The following is a 16,060-nucleotide window of genomic DNA, read 5'->3' as shown; positions in this document are numbered from 1 at the left end:
TATTTAAAAAATAGATTATCTTATGTTATTTTTTTTAATGAGGTGTAGCATGCATACAAAAAAGTGCTTGATGCGGCTGGCTGCTGTGGCTCTGTGGATAGAGCATCAGCCTGTGTACCGAAGGGTCACAGGTTTGATCCCTGGCCCCAGGTCAGGGCTCGTGCGGGAGGCAACCGATCGATGTATCTCTCTCACATCGATGTTTCTCTCTCTCCCCTTCGCCCCTCACTTCCTTCCACTCTCCCTATCAGTGGAAAAAATATCCTCTGTGAGGATGAACCCCCCAAAATGCTCAATGAATTCTTACAATGTGAGCACACCCATGTAACCAGCACCCAGATCCAAAAGGGAGCATTCACAGGACCCCCAAATCCTCACTTGTGCCCCCTCCCAATCACTGGGCCCCACCCCCAGGGTAACACTTTGACTTCTGCCAGCACGGAGAGTGCCTGGTTTGTTCTTTACATAAATGGGTTCATACGGTATATTCTCTTGTGTCTGTGCTCACACAAGGTGGTGCCTGTGAGCTTCATCTGTATTGTATGTGCAGCGGTACTTCCTTCAATCTCCGGTCCACTGTGTGAAGAGGACACAGTGTGTCCATTCTACTGTTGATGGGCCTTTAAGGTGCCATCATGTCACTCCTGAACCCCTTAGCACAGCTTAAAGGCCAGACACCATCCAGTCCTCCATGCCTCCTTGCTCTATGTCCTCCCTTCCACTTTACTCATCACTCTCCATCACTGGCCTCAGCGATACGGGACACACCCAGCTTTCTCCTGCCTCAGGGCCTTTGCACCTGCCGTTCCCTCTACACAGAACACTCTGCTCACAAACGTGGCATAGCAGTCTCCTTAGTATCACTTAGGTTTGGGCTGAAAATTCTCCTCGTCAGAGAATCTAACCCTGACCAGTCTAGGTAACGTATTCCCATGTTCCCAGGGCCTACCAAGAAGCATTCTATTTTCTCTGAAGCACTCACTAAGATTTAGAATTATTTTATTTAGTTGTTCACTTGTTTATTGTATGCCCTCCCCACCCCACCCCCACACACACATACACACACACACACATGCACACACACACGACTGTAATCTCCATTAGCACAGGAACCCTGTCTGTCCTTCTGCTGTATCCCTGGCCCCTGCAACAGAGTGTGGCACTTCATAGGTATTTTAGGGCAGTGGTCGGCAAACTCATTAGTCAACAGAGCCGCAGTTTGCCGACCACTGTCTTAGGGGAACACATCTTAGGGAGACCTCCACTGGACAGACCTCCATGGGAGAGTGGGATATGGACCCACACCGGGGAGCAGGGAACAGACGGCCTATAAAACCGAGAGCTGGCTTTATAACGAGGAAAAGCACAAGCACAAAATTAAGAACAGGGGCTCAAATCAGTGCACTTACTCAGGAAGTCTTTCGGTTTCCACTTTTCTTTGATGAATATGATTCCTATGATGGCGCTCGCTGTAACAAACAAACACACACACAGAAAGCACAGGGAAACGAGAATTGAGGTGCCATCCGTCAGTCACAAGGAGTCCCTTCGCCCATGCCCATGGGGTTGGCTCATCTGCGTTGGAGCCTCGCACTTCCTGTCCTCCCGCTCATGCTCCCAAGAGCTCAGCCCCTCTGGTTTCCCTCTCGGGAAGGGAGGCTGCTCTCTGGGCCTTCCTGAGGATTTCCTACACGCCCAGGAGCGCTGTGGGCTGAGTACTTGCTGGGCGACAGGCAATGGACTAAAGTTATTTCTGGTATGTTCACCCTTCGAGGTGGGTGCTGCTGTTATTCCCATTTGAAAATCGAGGACACTGAGGCTAAGAGAGGTGAAGACCCACTCAAGATCATGCAGCTGGTAGGCGCAGGCTAGCCTCGAACCCAGGACCACGGAAGGCCAGGGCTCCGGCTCCTCGTACTGCAGTGTCTACTCCTGACGTTTCCACCTGGATCTTTTCTCCCTGACTTGCCGCACTGCAGATGCACCCCAACTTCTGTGACTGCCCTAAAGGGTGGGTCTCAGGTGCCTAGTCTACGACGTTTTTCCACGTCGGGGGTGGGAGGACCTCCCATGGACAGGCCCTCTGTCTCTTGCCCCGTTGCCTGCATTTCTCAACTGAGGGGGGCCAATCGATCAAAAGAATTTACTCGCTGAGGTTTTGTTCTTTTTCCTTCCTTTTCTGTCCCAGACGATGTGAGGCTGTAACTATGGGGAAGTGTTCTGTTCTGTAAACCCAAATGTTTCCTGGGAGACTGGCCCGAGGTCTGGCTGGGAGATGAGAAGTAAGTTCATTTGGCTGCACACCTAAGCTGCATGCTCGAATTGAGCTTTTATGCGTAATAAAGCATCACTTCTGATCCGTATCTGACTTCTGTGTTCATTTCCCACTGTTTTAGAACGCAGTGAAGGAAAGAGGGTGTGGATCCGGCTTGCACCAGCTGCGGTTGCTAAATATTCAGGAAACCACGGGTAGCTTGAAAACAGCCACAGTGGACATGTTTACACCGTATAAATCAGAAACACTACGAATCAGGTCTTCCTTTTGCTCCCTCCCACTGTTCTGTCCCTTCCATCCTTCCCTCCTTCCTCCTACCTCTTCCTCCTCTTCGCTCACTCTCCCTCTCAGTTGGTTTATCAGCACACCACTGAAAATACCCCCTTCTCCCAGTAATGGGGGCAAATCAATGAGATAATATGTGTAAATCATCTGTCACATGGCAAATGCTCAAAAACTGGACTATAATTATCATTAAAGTACTTGGAACAGTGACTCATAAGTACTGATTATCCATAAATGGTGGTTATTGTTATTTTTAAAATCATTTCTCACTGGGTGACTTGAGAAGCTGTAAGAACCTCTTTTTTTTAAAAAAAAATATATTTTATTGATTTTTTACAGAGAGGAAGGGAGAGGGATAGAGAGTTAGAAACATCGATCAGCTGCCTCCTGCACAACCCCCACTGGGGATGTGCCTGCAACCAAGGTACATGCCCTTGACTGGAATTGAACCCGAGACCACTCAGTCCGCAGGCCGATGCTCTATCCACTGAGCCAAACCGGTCAGGGCTGTAAGAACTTCTTAATTTCCAGTGGCTGATACCTGAAGGCCCATCATTATAATTCAGCCCCTCGTTTTGAAGAATTTGATTATTTCATCTTTATTAAAATTCAAAGACTAATATTTAATGCATTTGATCCCTCAGCCACGCACTCCTCACCGTGAGTGAAGTTATGAAAACCCTTTGGCAAGATCAGCCATGGGCAGAGGACAAATCTAAATAACTGTAGGGGCTGGCAGCCACACAGATGTAGGAAGTGGGTCAGCTGTAAGACAATAGGAAAAGGTTCGGACTATGGCCCACGACATGTCTCAACTAAAGGCATTCAAACTATATTTTTTAAAGATACTGTGTGGGAATGAGGTCCTTTGAGGACCTCATGCATCTTGTGGGTGGCCAGTGTACCAACCCTGGTCAAGAAAACGAGGGTCTTATCATAGGATCAGCGAAAGCAAACAGGTTTCCACTCCTTTGCCAGCTCCTGCTAATTGGCAGTGGCTGCCTGAATCTGAGAATTCTGAGGGCCCCTCGAGGCACACCAGGAAGGAATGCCATGATTGATGCATGATGTCTGTACCCTATAATGGCTTAGATTATCTTGATGGTGTTAGGATGAATAGGTTAAGGTGTATCTTCCTTCTGTAGTGGAAATAAAAAGCAGTCCTAGGGGGACTCTATAAATACTGTCAACAACTTAAAAAAAAAAAAAAGCAATTCTGATAAACTTTCTAAATCTTAACAGATTCTGGAGCCAGACAGTCTAGTTCATATACCAGCCCTGTTCCTCACTAGCTGTATGATTTGGGGGAAGTAACCTCACCATCTGTGCCGTGGTTTCCTCCTCTGTAAAATGGGGATAATAACAGTATCTCCCTCCAAAGGCTGCCAAGAGGCTTAGAAGAATTAACATCCATAAAGGAGGGCAGGGCCCGGTGTGTATGAAGCCCTTTGTAAGTGCTGGCTGTTATTACCCAAGCAAAAGCTGGTACGCTTAACGGGTATCATTGATCCTGGTAGTCACACAAGCAACTGAGTCCCAGGGAAGGATGGGGGAGGCTGGTCTTACCTATCACGGAGACGGCGCTGAGGGGCACGATCAGTGAGAGAGGAGCGAAGGCGTAGGAGGCAAACACGCCCAGCTCGCCCAGCAGCATCAGGAACAGGCCCAGCCACCATGTCTTGGTCTTGAAATAGGCCCGGGGGTCCTTGGTGCCTGCCAGCCGGATGTGGCAGTACTTCTAGAACAGTAAGTAAAGCGGTAGCGATCTAAGTGCTAAATTGCTATTCAAAGACAGTAGTCTACAAACTGCCTGGGGAGCCTTAACAATTCAATGCATGAGCCTCATCCTCAGAGGAGGTGTGGGTGAAGCCTGGGAATGCGTGTTTCTAACACATCACAGCATGTCCAGTCTCGAGGGGAGCCACGGTTTAGTCACCCCCACTTTAGCCTGGCCTTTTCCCTCTGACGGCAATGCCCGAGGGTCCCCATGTCTGGGCGCCTGCTCAGCTGCACTCTCTTCTGAAGGAAGGTGGGCAGCTCTGCTGGGCAGCCCTGTGGGGAGCAGTGGACCCTGCCTTGGGCCAAGGAAGGCCAGTATCCTTTGTTCTGGAAATGTGAACTTGGGGCGCAGAAACTGAGGCAGAAACTCAGGAAAGAGATTCTGGAAAGACCCTCAGGGTATCGTCCCAGGCCCATCCCAGTGGGCAACATCCCACACCCTGGCTTATCAGCTGTATCTCTGCCCCAGCCAGTGCTGGTGACTAAAACTTACCTGGAGGTTAAGTGCAATGCTGACCACAAGGTGCCCGAAAATTGCCAAAAGGGCGCCGATCAAGTTTTCCTGTAAGGAAAGTTCACAGAAACAGATATAAGTTGGGGTGAAGCTAAGGGGCCCCAGGACCCATTTCCCAACTGTTTGAACAGGTTCTCAACACTTCTAGATAAAAACCAAAACTTGGAGCAGAACTGATAGTAAACTCCCATTCTAGCAATCAGTAATATTTGTCTTGAGTATTGAAAGAACAGTCCCATTCTTCTCAAATAGTCATTCCTAGAGCAATGTTATTTTTTACTTAATAATTACTATAAAACATTATGTTGCATTAATCAGTTGTATCAATTAAAAAAACTTCCAGATTTTTAAACCAAAGAACTTTATACCAAAGGGACTTTTTAAAAATGAAATCTAATTACACACTCTACATTCTTTCTTATATAGAAGTATGAAGGTATTCATAAAACCTTTAAGTGTTAAAAGTAGACACAAATTTGTGACAAAATTCTGTGGGGAAAACAGAAGAAAAATACACATTCAAGGAGAAAAAGGAATGTTATAAAGTTTCCAGCTGTTAAAGAAGAGTCTCCAGAAGGCCGGCGGTCAGTGTAAAGTGGTTTTTATATTCCCCAGGCTTCAGTTAAGTGCAGAAGAAGTGTTTTTTGTTTTTTAAAAAATATGTTTTTATTGATTTCAGAGAGAGGAAGGGAGAAGGAGAGAGATAGAAACATCACAATGATGAGAATCATCCATCGGCCACCTCCTGCACACCCCCTACTGGGGATCGAGCCCGCAACCCAGGCAAGTGCCCTGACCAGGAAGTGAACCATGACTTCCCAGTTCATGCATGGGTCAATGCTCAACCACTGAGCCACACCGGCCAGGCTTGTTTTTTATTTTATTTTTTTAAATATATTTTTTTATTGATTTCAGAGAGGAAAGGAGAAAGAGAGAGGCATCAATGATGAAAGAGAATCATTGATCGTCTGCCTCCTGCACGCCCCCTACTGGGGATCGAGCCCACACCCCGGACATGTGCCCTTGACTGGAATCGAACCTGGGACCCTTCAGTCCGCAGGCCAATGCTCTATCCACTGAGCCAAACCAGCTAAGGCTGTTTTTTAAATCAGTATGTAGATGTGCCAGGAATGACATCCTTTGCAAATATTTAAGTTTATAATGGAAAGTTTTAAGTTTTATTTATTTACTAGAGGCCCAATGCACAAAATTCGTGCCAGGGGCTCAGCTCTCGCAGCCCCGGCTTCGTCCGGAAGGTCGTTTGGCTGTCTGGTCTAATTAGCATATTACGCTTTTATTATTATAGATTTATTTTAAATATATTTTTATTGATTTCAGAAAGGAAGGGAGAGGCAGAGAGATAGAAACATCAATGATGAGAGAGAATCATTGATTGGCTGCCTCCTGCACGCCCCCTATTGGGGATCGAGCCCTTGACTGGAATCAAACCTGGGACCCTTCAGCCTGCACACTTGACGCTCTATCCACTGAGCCAAGCCAGCCAGGGTGAAAGTTTTAAGTTTTAGATGTCAGCTTGAGACAGTATAGGGACTTGCGCTCAGGAGTGAAAAATATACCTGGTGGCCAGAAAGCCCAGTTAAGGCCAGGTGGCCAGAAGGAACACCAGGTATGATGATCACAAGAATGTCACCACTCTCCACTCCCTGCTTTTAAAGACATACAAATTTTTACCTCCCTTCTAACCGCTTGCTTCTCCTACCCTGACGAGGAAAATCCCACAAGCCCCCTTTTTTCTAAAAGCCCATGTTTTCGTGCAAGCCTGCTTTGTCCCCAGCTTATAAAAAGCCAAGCAGAGCCAGTCCCAAGCCAGCTCAGAGGGCCTGCCTTTCTTCTGTGCTGACTGCCTTGTGCTCAGGAAAATGCTTAATAAAATCTGTCTGGAAATTTCTCTGGAGTCTCCTCTCTATTTCTATCTTGGGGAACCCAAGAACCCCGATGCCAGTAACCAACTAAAAGAATGTGTGAGGAGCCCTAGTTGGTTTGGCTCAGTGGGTAGAGCATCGGCCTGTGGACTGAAGGGTCCCGGGTTCGATTCTGGCCAAGGGCATATGCCTGGGTTGTGGGCTCGATCCCCAGTGTGGGGCGTGCAGGAGGCAGCCAATCTCTGGTTCTCTCATCAGTGATGTTTCTCTCTCTCTTTCCCTCTCCCTTCTTCTCTGAGGAAATACACAGTGCTTTTTGGAAGGTCCAGTTTGAGGACCTCAAAGGAAGGCCTTCATTAAGTGTGGCTCTTAAAGATACAAAGCAAAGACCTCAACCTCCTGGGGGTCAAATAAACACCTGGTGGCCAAGCATGTGTTCCGCCCAGTAATTTGGTTTACCTGTGCCAATGAGGAGGAGGAATTGTTAAGAAGGGTTAATTAGCAGATTCTACAGGAACTGCCTTGGTCCAGCTCCAGCACCTCAGAGCTGCTCGATCACCTTCATGGGGGACGAAGGAGAGCTGGACACGGCCTCCGGGACTTGTGCAAAAACCAGAGGCCTGAGCGAGGGCTGTTCAGAGGACGCTGCTGGGGTCAGGTGGCCAGGTGAGATTGGCTTGCTTCAGCCTGGGTGCCTTTCTCCCTGGGGAATAACAGTGCCCCTCGGGGTTGGTGCATAAAATTCTTCAGATCAACTGAGGAAAGCACTTAGCATTAGGGTGAACCATATGAAACTGCCAATATTCAACTGCCTTTGACCCGCCAAAGCGGCAGTTTCATATGGTTCATTCAACCTGGAACCGGTAGCTGCTCTATTACTCTACCCAGAGAGACCAAGCTGTCCCCGCTGACGCCTCGGAGTGCCAGGCTGCCTGAGCATGTGGTGTTGACAGCTCGCTGAGTGGAAGGGAAGAGATGAAGGGGCTGCTGCGTGGCCACACGGACAAGCCAAAACTATTGCAGGGAGCGGGGAGGGGTGAAACCTAGAAATGAAAACTGTAAACCTCACAAGGGTAAACCAACCTAAGCAGCAAAAACATGGCTAAAGGGTTACTATGATAATAAAGGCGGAGGTCTATGGAGCATTTACACATCTGGCCATGGCGCTAGGCCTTTCTATGCATCCCCTTCTCTGGGCCACAAACAACCCTCTGAAGTGGGTTCTACATCAGTGCTGTTTTTAGCACATGAAGTTGAAAGGAGTTTACCGATGAGCACAGTAAGGATCAGAGGCGTAAACTAACCTGCTCAAGGTGAGGCAAAGGGTTTGAAGCTGAAGATCTGACTTCAGTTTCCTGGGGATAATGACCCCTCCAGACCGAGGCTTCAAAATAAATTAGGAAAAAAATAACCCCCCCTTGTAAGTGCTACCTTCCCACTAATGACATGGCAGCTGAGGTTTCTTTAAAAAGCCATGTCTGTAAGCATATTAATCTCCACGAATAATAACTGGTTATAGGCATGTTAGTAACAGCGTAATGTACCTAATGCCCTGTCATCCAAGCGGTTCAAAGGGCTTCATTCACACTAATTATGCCCCAAACCCTTGTGAAGTGGTGATTGGTGCAATTTTATGAGAATTAAAAGTCAAGCAAAGAAGTGGCCTTGGGCCCAGGGGTTACAGTTTGAACACACACCTATTAGCCGCCCTCCAGTGTCTGGCCAAGGGCAATTCAGAGAGAAGGCAACAACCAGCAGGACTCCTGACATTAAGCTCCTCCTCCAAGTCTCAGAGCTTGAAAACGGTAAAGTGGGGGTGCCCAGGTCTGCTGGCTGGAGGCAGTGCCTTGGCAGCCCCATGTCAGGGCACCAATGGGAACTTTCCCAATCTACACTGCTCCTCTTTTTGCTGAGGAACACTTCAGGTGTTGCCATGGAAATCCTTTAAAGTGTTCATAAGTAGCCCTCACTGGTTTGCCTCAGTGGATAGAGCGGTCCCGGGTTCGATTCTGGTCAAAGGCAGGTACCTAGGTTGCAGGCTCGATTCCTGGCCCTGGTCGGGGTGCGTGTAGGAGGCAACAAATTGATGTGTTTCTCCCACTCTCTCTAAAAATCAAGGGAAAAATATCCTTGGGTGAGGATTAACAACAACAAAAACGTGTTCATAAGTAGACACAGGGATCTGACCCTGGAATCAGTGGCTCTGTCCCTTAAGATGCGGGCCAAAACAGTGGCGTTCCCACCGTCAGGCAGGTATGGTGGCAGCCTCAGGTCACCGCCTTCACCTGTGACATCTTGAGTCCTTCAGCCACAATACCTGATGGAGAGGATTCTTCTGAGGCAACGCCTAGTTGGGTTTCAACTGAAGTGGAAGGGAGGGGTGGAGGGGAGGAGGACTGCCCTCATTTTAAAGGCAAATACCTGGGCGGGTGGGGGAAATCTCAGTTACCTAAGAAGGCCCAAGACTCAAAGTCACAGAGTGAGCAAGTAGCAGGACCAGACCTGAACACAGGTCTCCGAACACTTTGGTCCTCAATAGATTACAGGTGAGGAAGTAGTGAGGCCTCCCAACTATCAGGAACCTCCTATTTAGGACATATCTAGTCCAAACCGGGATATTTTGAGAATGACAGGGGGCTTTATTAATCCACATGGACATGAGGCACAAACCAAGACTTTCAGTCACGGTATTCATAGTGGAGCCTCTGAATGGGGCGTGTTATTGGCAAGAGAAGTGGGGTGAGGGCAAAACTACGGGCAGGCAGCTGGATTTCAGACACGGCTGCTTCGAGCCATGGCTTCAACAGACCCGAATATCAAGGGGGTGGGGAGGGCAGCAAACCAAAGCCACTTCTCCCTTTGCTTCTGCTTCCTTATGTGGACTTTGAACTTTGCATACTACCAACCTGGGCTGGGGTCCTGCCTCCGCCACTGACGCTGTGTGACGTCAGGGGAGTTACCTGAACTCTTGGAGCCTCGGCCTCCCCTCTGAAAAATGGAGCTGAGCATAGCACTCCATCGGGTTGTCATGTTATATGAAACTAGAGGCCCGGTGCACAACATTTGTGCACTGTGGGGGGGGGGGTGGGTCCCTCAACCTGGCCTGCGCCCTTTAGCAGTGTGGGAGCCCCTGGGGGATGTCTGAGTGATGGCTTAGGCCAAGTGGGCCTAAGCTGCAGTTGGACATCCTTAGCGCTGTCAAGGAGGCAGGAGAGGCTCGCCGCCGCTGCTGTGCTGGCCAGCTGTCAGCCGGGCTTGTGGCTGAGCGTCGCTCCCTCTGTGGGAGTGCACTGACCACCAGGGAGCAGCTCCTGTGTTGAGCGTCTGCCCCCTAGTGGTCAGTGCATGCCATAGTGACCGGTCATTCTGCATTCAGTCAGATTTGCATATTAGCCTTTTATTATATAGGATAAGGCACGTGTTGAAACATTACATGACACATAATAAATGCGAAAACAATTCTAGGTGTTACTATTAATTTTACAATTTTCATTTTCATTATTATCATTACTATTAGCAACAGTAAGGATCCTTCTGGCTCTGATATTCTTTGATCCAAGAATTGACCTTTTACCAGCTACAACTCTGAAAGGAAACAAACTGTTCCGGGAAAAGCAGCCAAAGGTCACCGAGGCAGGAAACTGTGCTTGGCTACTGGTATCCAGGTGAAACCTCAGCTCCAATCTCCCGCTCCAAGGACTGCTTTACATCTGCCGACAACAGCCTTTGTTTAGATCCCGAGGTGACAAGACCACTCATCACTTGTTTAATCTGAATTCCCACAATCTTTTGGGCTTAAACCGCTAACAGTTAAGTAGAAGCATTCTGGCTTGCTCTGCGGGTTACTCACAGTCAAACACAAGAGATACGGCAGCAGTCCGGCTGACCGGGCTCTGCTACATGTGAAACCTGGTTTCAGGCCAACTCCTGTTGCTTACCTTCTCCAGCAGGTGAGGCATTGCCATTTTGACAATAACCAGTGCCAGAGACAGAAGGCGCTTCCCAGAGCGCTGGCATACTGCAGGCAGCAGGGAGTGGTGCATAGAACCAAGGGCCTTGGCAGTGGGCAGACTCCATTCGAATCCCAGCTTTACTATACCTACTTACTGTGTGGCCTTGGGCAAGTTAATTAACCTCTCTGTACCAGTTTCCTCAAATGTAAAATGGGATTATAGTAGTAGCCACCTTATGCGTTTGTTTGTTTTTAAAATCCTCACCCAAGGATATTTTTCTTTCTTTAAAAAAAAAAAAAATCCTTTATTGTTGCAAGTATTACATATGTCCCCTTTTTTCCTGATGGGGATTTTGTGAAGATTAGCACAGTCCCTGTCATATAGTAAACACTCAACAGATGTTAGCGGCTGTTATGATGATGATAATGATGATGACTACAGTAACAGTGAATTGGCTATGGAAGTGTGGATAAAGCATCGATCGTTTCCTGCCAGGAAGACTGACAAAGGCTGCATGGAAAAGGTGATACCTGCGCTGGAGTTGGGAGCATGGGCAGGATTTCCAAAATCAGAAATGGGATGGTGCAGGTAGATTCCGTTTCCTCTGCAAGGTCAGGTCATCCTCATACCCGCCCTATAGGACGGATCTAAAACTGACCTGCAGCGGAGTTACATGGCTTTCTCCAAGTTACAATGCCAGAAAGTGACAGAGCCGAGATTTGAAGCCCGGTATCTCTGATTCTAAAGACCATGCTCAAAACACCCTGTTATATCTCTATTTTTGCACAAAATTCTGTCCTGAAGGGTAGGTACCCATGGAAACAGCTTCCTCTACCTCCCTGGTAGATGGTAAGCTCCTTCAGGGAAGCGATAGCTCAATAATGCACACAGCTTCCACCCCGCCCAGTGCAGGCCTGGATATACAGGGTGTCTCATAAATGTATACACACTTTGAATAATTATAAAGGCAGTGTTTATTAAAATACATTTTATTCTCAAAATGTAATAGAATCTACAGACAAAGTGTGTATACATTTTTGGGGGACGCCCTATATATGCTCAGTTGAAATTCCTATTTGCTAAATGGAAGAAATTGAGGCCCAACTCTTCTGGGCTGAGGCACAGCCTCCAATGTCAAGGACTGGCTGCCATGCTGCCTCCTGGGTAGCTCAGCCTGTTGGTCCCTCAACAACCAGAATCCATTCCCTGTTGGGCAGGGCAGAGGGCAGGGCTGCAACTCAAGGCAAACTGCTTGTTCTTAACTTGACTTCAGAGAGAAAGGCAGAGGGAGAGAGAGACAGAAACATCAGTGATAAGAGAGAATCATTGATCGGCTGCCTCCTGCACTCCCCATACTGGGGATCGAGCCCACAACCCAGGCGTGTGCCTTGACCGGGAAATCGAATGGTGACCTCCTGGTTTATAGGTCGATGCTCAACCACTGAGCCATGCCGGCTGGGCTGTCCAGCGAGTTTTGATATAGAAGCTCAACAGATTATGGGCCAATCATTCCAACAGCATGCTTTCCATCACCAATCAGTGACATGGGGAAATACTCCACAAACAAGGTTAACTGAAACAACCAAGATACACAACTTTCTGCACAATCGGATCCCGGATTTGTAATTTGGGAAAAAGACAGGAAGCAAGTAATGCTGACGTATGAACCAAGGTTGTCTATGAGTAATGGGATAGGTGATTTTTTTTAAAGAAGTAAATCTTCTAAGTGTCACTGCATTCCTTTAAAAATATTTCTTTACCTCCGTATTGTTTTGTATTTGAAAGAGCATTTCTTTTCTGTTGATTATACATTCTTCCACGTGTGTGGAGGGCCTGCCTGTATCTGCCAGCGACAGGCATGCACACCCTAGACATCTCCGTTAGCCAATGGATGCTGTGCTGTGTTACTTTCTTGTTAGAGAAATACACAATTCCAAAACAAAAAAACAAAAACACAAAAGCTCTTGCCTTGTAGGAGAAGGAGCCCTGGCTCCCGGGGTCGGCGCTGCTTGTGGGCGGGAGCTGCTGCAGCTGCAGTGCTGCGCTGTGGGCTCGGTCCATGGTGTCTAAGGGCACATCCCGCAGGCCTGGCTCAGAAGCTGGGGCTGCACTAAGCGGGACCGAAGCGGTGAGCCATCTTCCCTGGTGGTGTTCACCTCCTTCCACCAGCCATCTCTGTCTCACGCCAAAGCCGTACTTCAAGGCCCTTTTGGCTGATTTATAGCCTTTTCCTCATCTTCACTCAGAGAAGTGCAAATTCCTGCAAGTGGACAACCAGGGATGCGTTTCCTGACTCCTGCGGTGCTATGGGGGTTGGGAACGGGGCGGGGGGAGGGGGGGGAGGAACGTTAAAAATGCACGAACAATGTAACATTGAGCCCAGCTTTGTTACCTGAAAATACCACTAGGGTAAAGAACGAACTGCCATGAGAAGTGAGGTCATTAAAAAAGTGATGTCACGCCTTTGGTCCCCTTAATAAAGATATGGCTCATCTATCTCAAAATCATTTTCCTTGGCCCTTAACAATCCTTTTCCTCTCCCCCTCTGCTTCCTTCCTCCCATGCTAATTTAAGTCCTACTTTTTCCATAGAATCCTCTACTGCGTCTACTTCTCCAGGCCTCAAAAAAAAAAAAAAAATTAAAAAAAAAAAATCCCATTGTCACAAAAGGAACCATCAGGGTTCTGACTTAGGAGAGAAAGAACGAGAAGAGTTACCTCCATGGAAAAGGGAAGAACTGGGCTGCTACCTAGGGTCAGAGAGGTAACACAGGACTGGAGGTGGAAGATCTGTGCAACCAGATCACTTCACCTCTGGGAGACTCGGTTGTCTCATCTGTAAAGTGGGGGTAATAATGTGACTTCAAGTAAAACCATCAATGATGGTAATTCCTGTTAACTTCACTGGACTGATATTTCCAGTGGGTCTCGAACTTTTCTACCAAATAGAAAAGAAAAAGTATTGCGGGAAAAAGTATCTCGTGTTGTGGGAGTCATGGCCTGACACCCCCCACTCCCCAAATGTTAAGGTTTTTTTTGAGATTCTCTTATATTTAAAAAAATAATACAGATCTGGATTCTACTGTAAAGTCTATGTTTATTTTAATATTAAAATATTTTAAATTGCTTTTGATCTGTCATGTGCTACTGGTTTTACCTTGGGCACGTAATTTAACTTTTCAGCCAGTTTCCTGCTCTGTAAAATAGGGATACTAACATCCCTACCACAGGGCTGTGGTTAGAATTTGCTGAAATCATGCATGTAATATGGATGCAGAGTGAATGGTCAATGAATGTCAGCTGTTATTAGTATTCATTTTATTCTTTTTTTGTTTTAACTTTAAAATTTTCTTTTAATTATTTCAAAGTATAATTTAGTCAGAAAATAAAATAGTGATCTTTTTGGGGGCGGGAATCAACAGGATTGGCATGAAAAATCTTTAATGGAAATGATGAAATTATGTTACATATATTTTTTTAATTGAAATTCTTTATTGTTTGAAGCATTACATATGTCTCCCTTTTCCCCCATTGACCTCTCCCTGGACACTCCCATCCCCCTTAATTTTATTCGTATTAATTATTTAATTTACCCATGAATAGTCCTTTCTTCATTCCATGCATTCATGCAACATATAGTTATTGAGGGCTTACTATGTGCCATCATAGTAAACCCCACCCACAGGATATCCGAGAAAGCAAACGGGCCTTGGGGACATGCCAATGGGGTGAAGGGAATCCAGGTCTGTAAACCTCCTCTAGAACAGCTGGTTTGCCCAGGTGGGTTTGATTTTGCTCTTGTTTGCTGTCATTTAATTTGCTTCTAACAGACTCAGTCTCTGCCAAGACTCCAGGCTTCAGAAGGCTGCCTCTTGTCTTTCCTGTAGCTCCCACTGTCCTCTGTTATCTAGCCCTAGACCCAGGAATGCTGGTTCCTGGTGTGGATAGCACAGTCACATGTCATAGGGCTAAGCTGTGTCCAGCATCTAGGAGACACCAGATGCAGGACTTACCACAGGGGCAGCCTTGAAGACCATTTGGCCCACGTGTCACTTTATCAAGTGGCCTTCAGATGGGGTTATACTTCTATATCCATATATTACACTCATCAGACAGCTTTATAACTGACATCCCAAAACCAGACCTCCCAGACTGTAAAGCCCTATGAGTGTCTGTAATCTTGTGAATTCAGAATTATTCAACACTTTGCTTCAATGTGTGTGTGTGAAAAGCATTATTGTATTAAATTGATGTATCCCTGTTTTAATTTTTAGCACAACAGCCTTAGGAAGAAAGACTGGCCCAGGGCTCTCGCTACCTCTGCAAGACCCTTCGAGGTCTTCACCCCGGAGCTGAAGGGGCCCTGGAGCTCAAGCTCGGGGAAGATGTTTGCTGAATCCCTTCAGTTGCTCCCTTTCCAGCTGTAGTCCTGAACCTGGCACAGTGATCTCCATACAGAGCTACTGACTGGCTCAATAGCCAGGCCTGTGAAGCACCTGCTTCCCCTTCAAGAGTGGTACTTAACCGCCACTCAAGATCCAACAGATACACCCAGCCCCACCCACAGGATATCCGAGAAAGCAAACGGGCCTTGGGGACATGCCAATGGGGTGAAGGGAATCCAGGTCTGTAAACGTCCTCTAGACCAGCTGGTTTGCCCAGGTGGGTTTAATTTTGCTCTTGTTTGCTGCCATTTAATTTGCTTCTAAAAAGCGGCTTCCCTCTCTGCTCCAGGAACCCCAAGGCCTCAGAGGCCCTGCCTTCAAAAATAGGCTCTCTCTCAGTTGGTAGGAGTTTGGACTAAAAGCCCTGGAAGAACACTTTGCAAGTTGTCCTTCCTTATAAGACATGCATCATTTGCCTAATGACTCTCTTTTCCTGACTTCAAAGCACTTTCCCAGGACTAACGTATGCCCAAGAGACAAGTAACCAGTTCTGTGTTGCCAGCCATCTCCTAATTTTGAGGCCCTCGCAGTCACTGGTGAGCACAGGGCTCCAGCTCAAGAAAGGAAAGATAATTCACTGGATGCTTGCTTCCGCTCCACCCCCTCTGCCTTATCTCAATTAATTATTTCACCAACCCACAGAACAGGTTTTATAGATAAGAGAACTATAGCTCATAGCTGCTAAGAGTAGGGTCTGTATTATAATTTGGCTCCGTCTGGAAAAAAAAAATAGATAAAACACGCCTTTCCCACCTGACCATTCAGCTTCTTGCTGATGAGTTCCAGTTAGATACCAAGCCCCTTTTCCTTTCCTGGGCTTTGGCTCACTAAAGGGTTACACTCCCCCAGTCCCCTCCCATTGCGCTGGGAACTACAACTTCCAGAAGGCAGCATAGATCAAGAATGCTTCCCCCTATTCCACCTGCT

At 47.2% G+C, this 16,060-nt stretch overlaps 1 protein-coding gene across 4 annotated transcripts in view; it reads right to left on the bottom strand.

Annotated features, from left to right (window-relative positions):
- The window catches only part of NIPAL3 (NIPA like domain containing 3), a 40,370-nt gene that overhangs the window by 23,870 nt on the left and 440 nt on the right, over positions 1 to 16,060 (bottom strand). For 2 of the 4 annotated variants that reach the window (XM_080656911.1, XM_080656913.1), the window contains exons 2-5: positions 12,658 to 12,949; positions 4,833 to 4,901; positions 4,127 to 4,298; positions 1,410 to 1,469 (exon numbers count right to left, since the gene is read on the bottom strand). In XM_080656911.1, coding sequence (XP_080513037.1) covers positions 1,410 to 1,469; positions 4,127 to 4,298; positions 4,833 to 4,901; positions 12,658 to 12,750 — 394 coding nt within the window. In that variant the 5' untranslated portion in view covers positions 12,751 to 12,949. Of the gene's footprint in view, positions 1 to 1,409; positions 1,470 to 4,126; positions 4,299 to 4,832; positions 4,902 to 12,657; positions 12,994 to 16,060 lie in introns of all 4 variants that reach the window. The other 2 variants (XM_080656912.1, XM_080656914.1) reach the window with 1 other exon arrangement.

Source organism: Plecotus auritus (genome assembly GCF_963455305.1).
Source record: "Plecotus auritus genome assembly, chromosome: 2".
Classification (NCBI taxonomy): domain Eukaryota; kingdom Metazoa; phylum Chordata; class Mammalia; order Chiroptera; family Vespertilionidae; genus Plecotus; species Plecotus auritus.
This window is presented reverse-complemented; position numbering and strand designations above follow the sequence as displayed.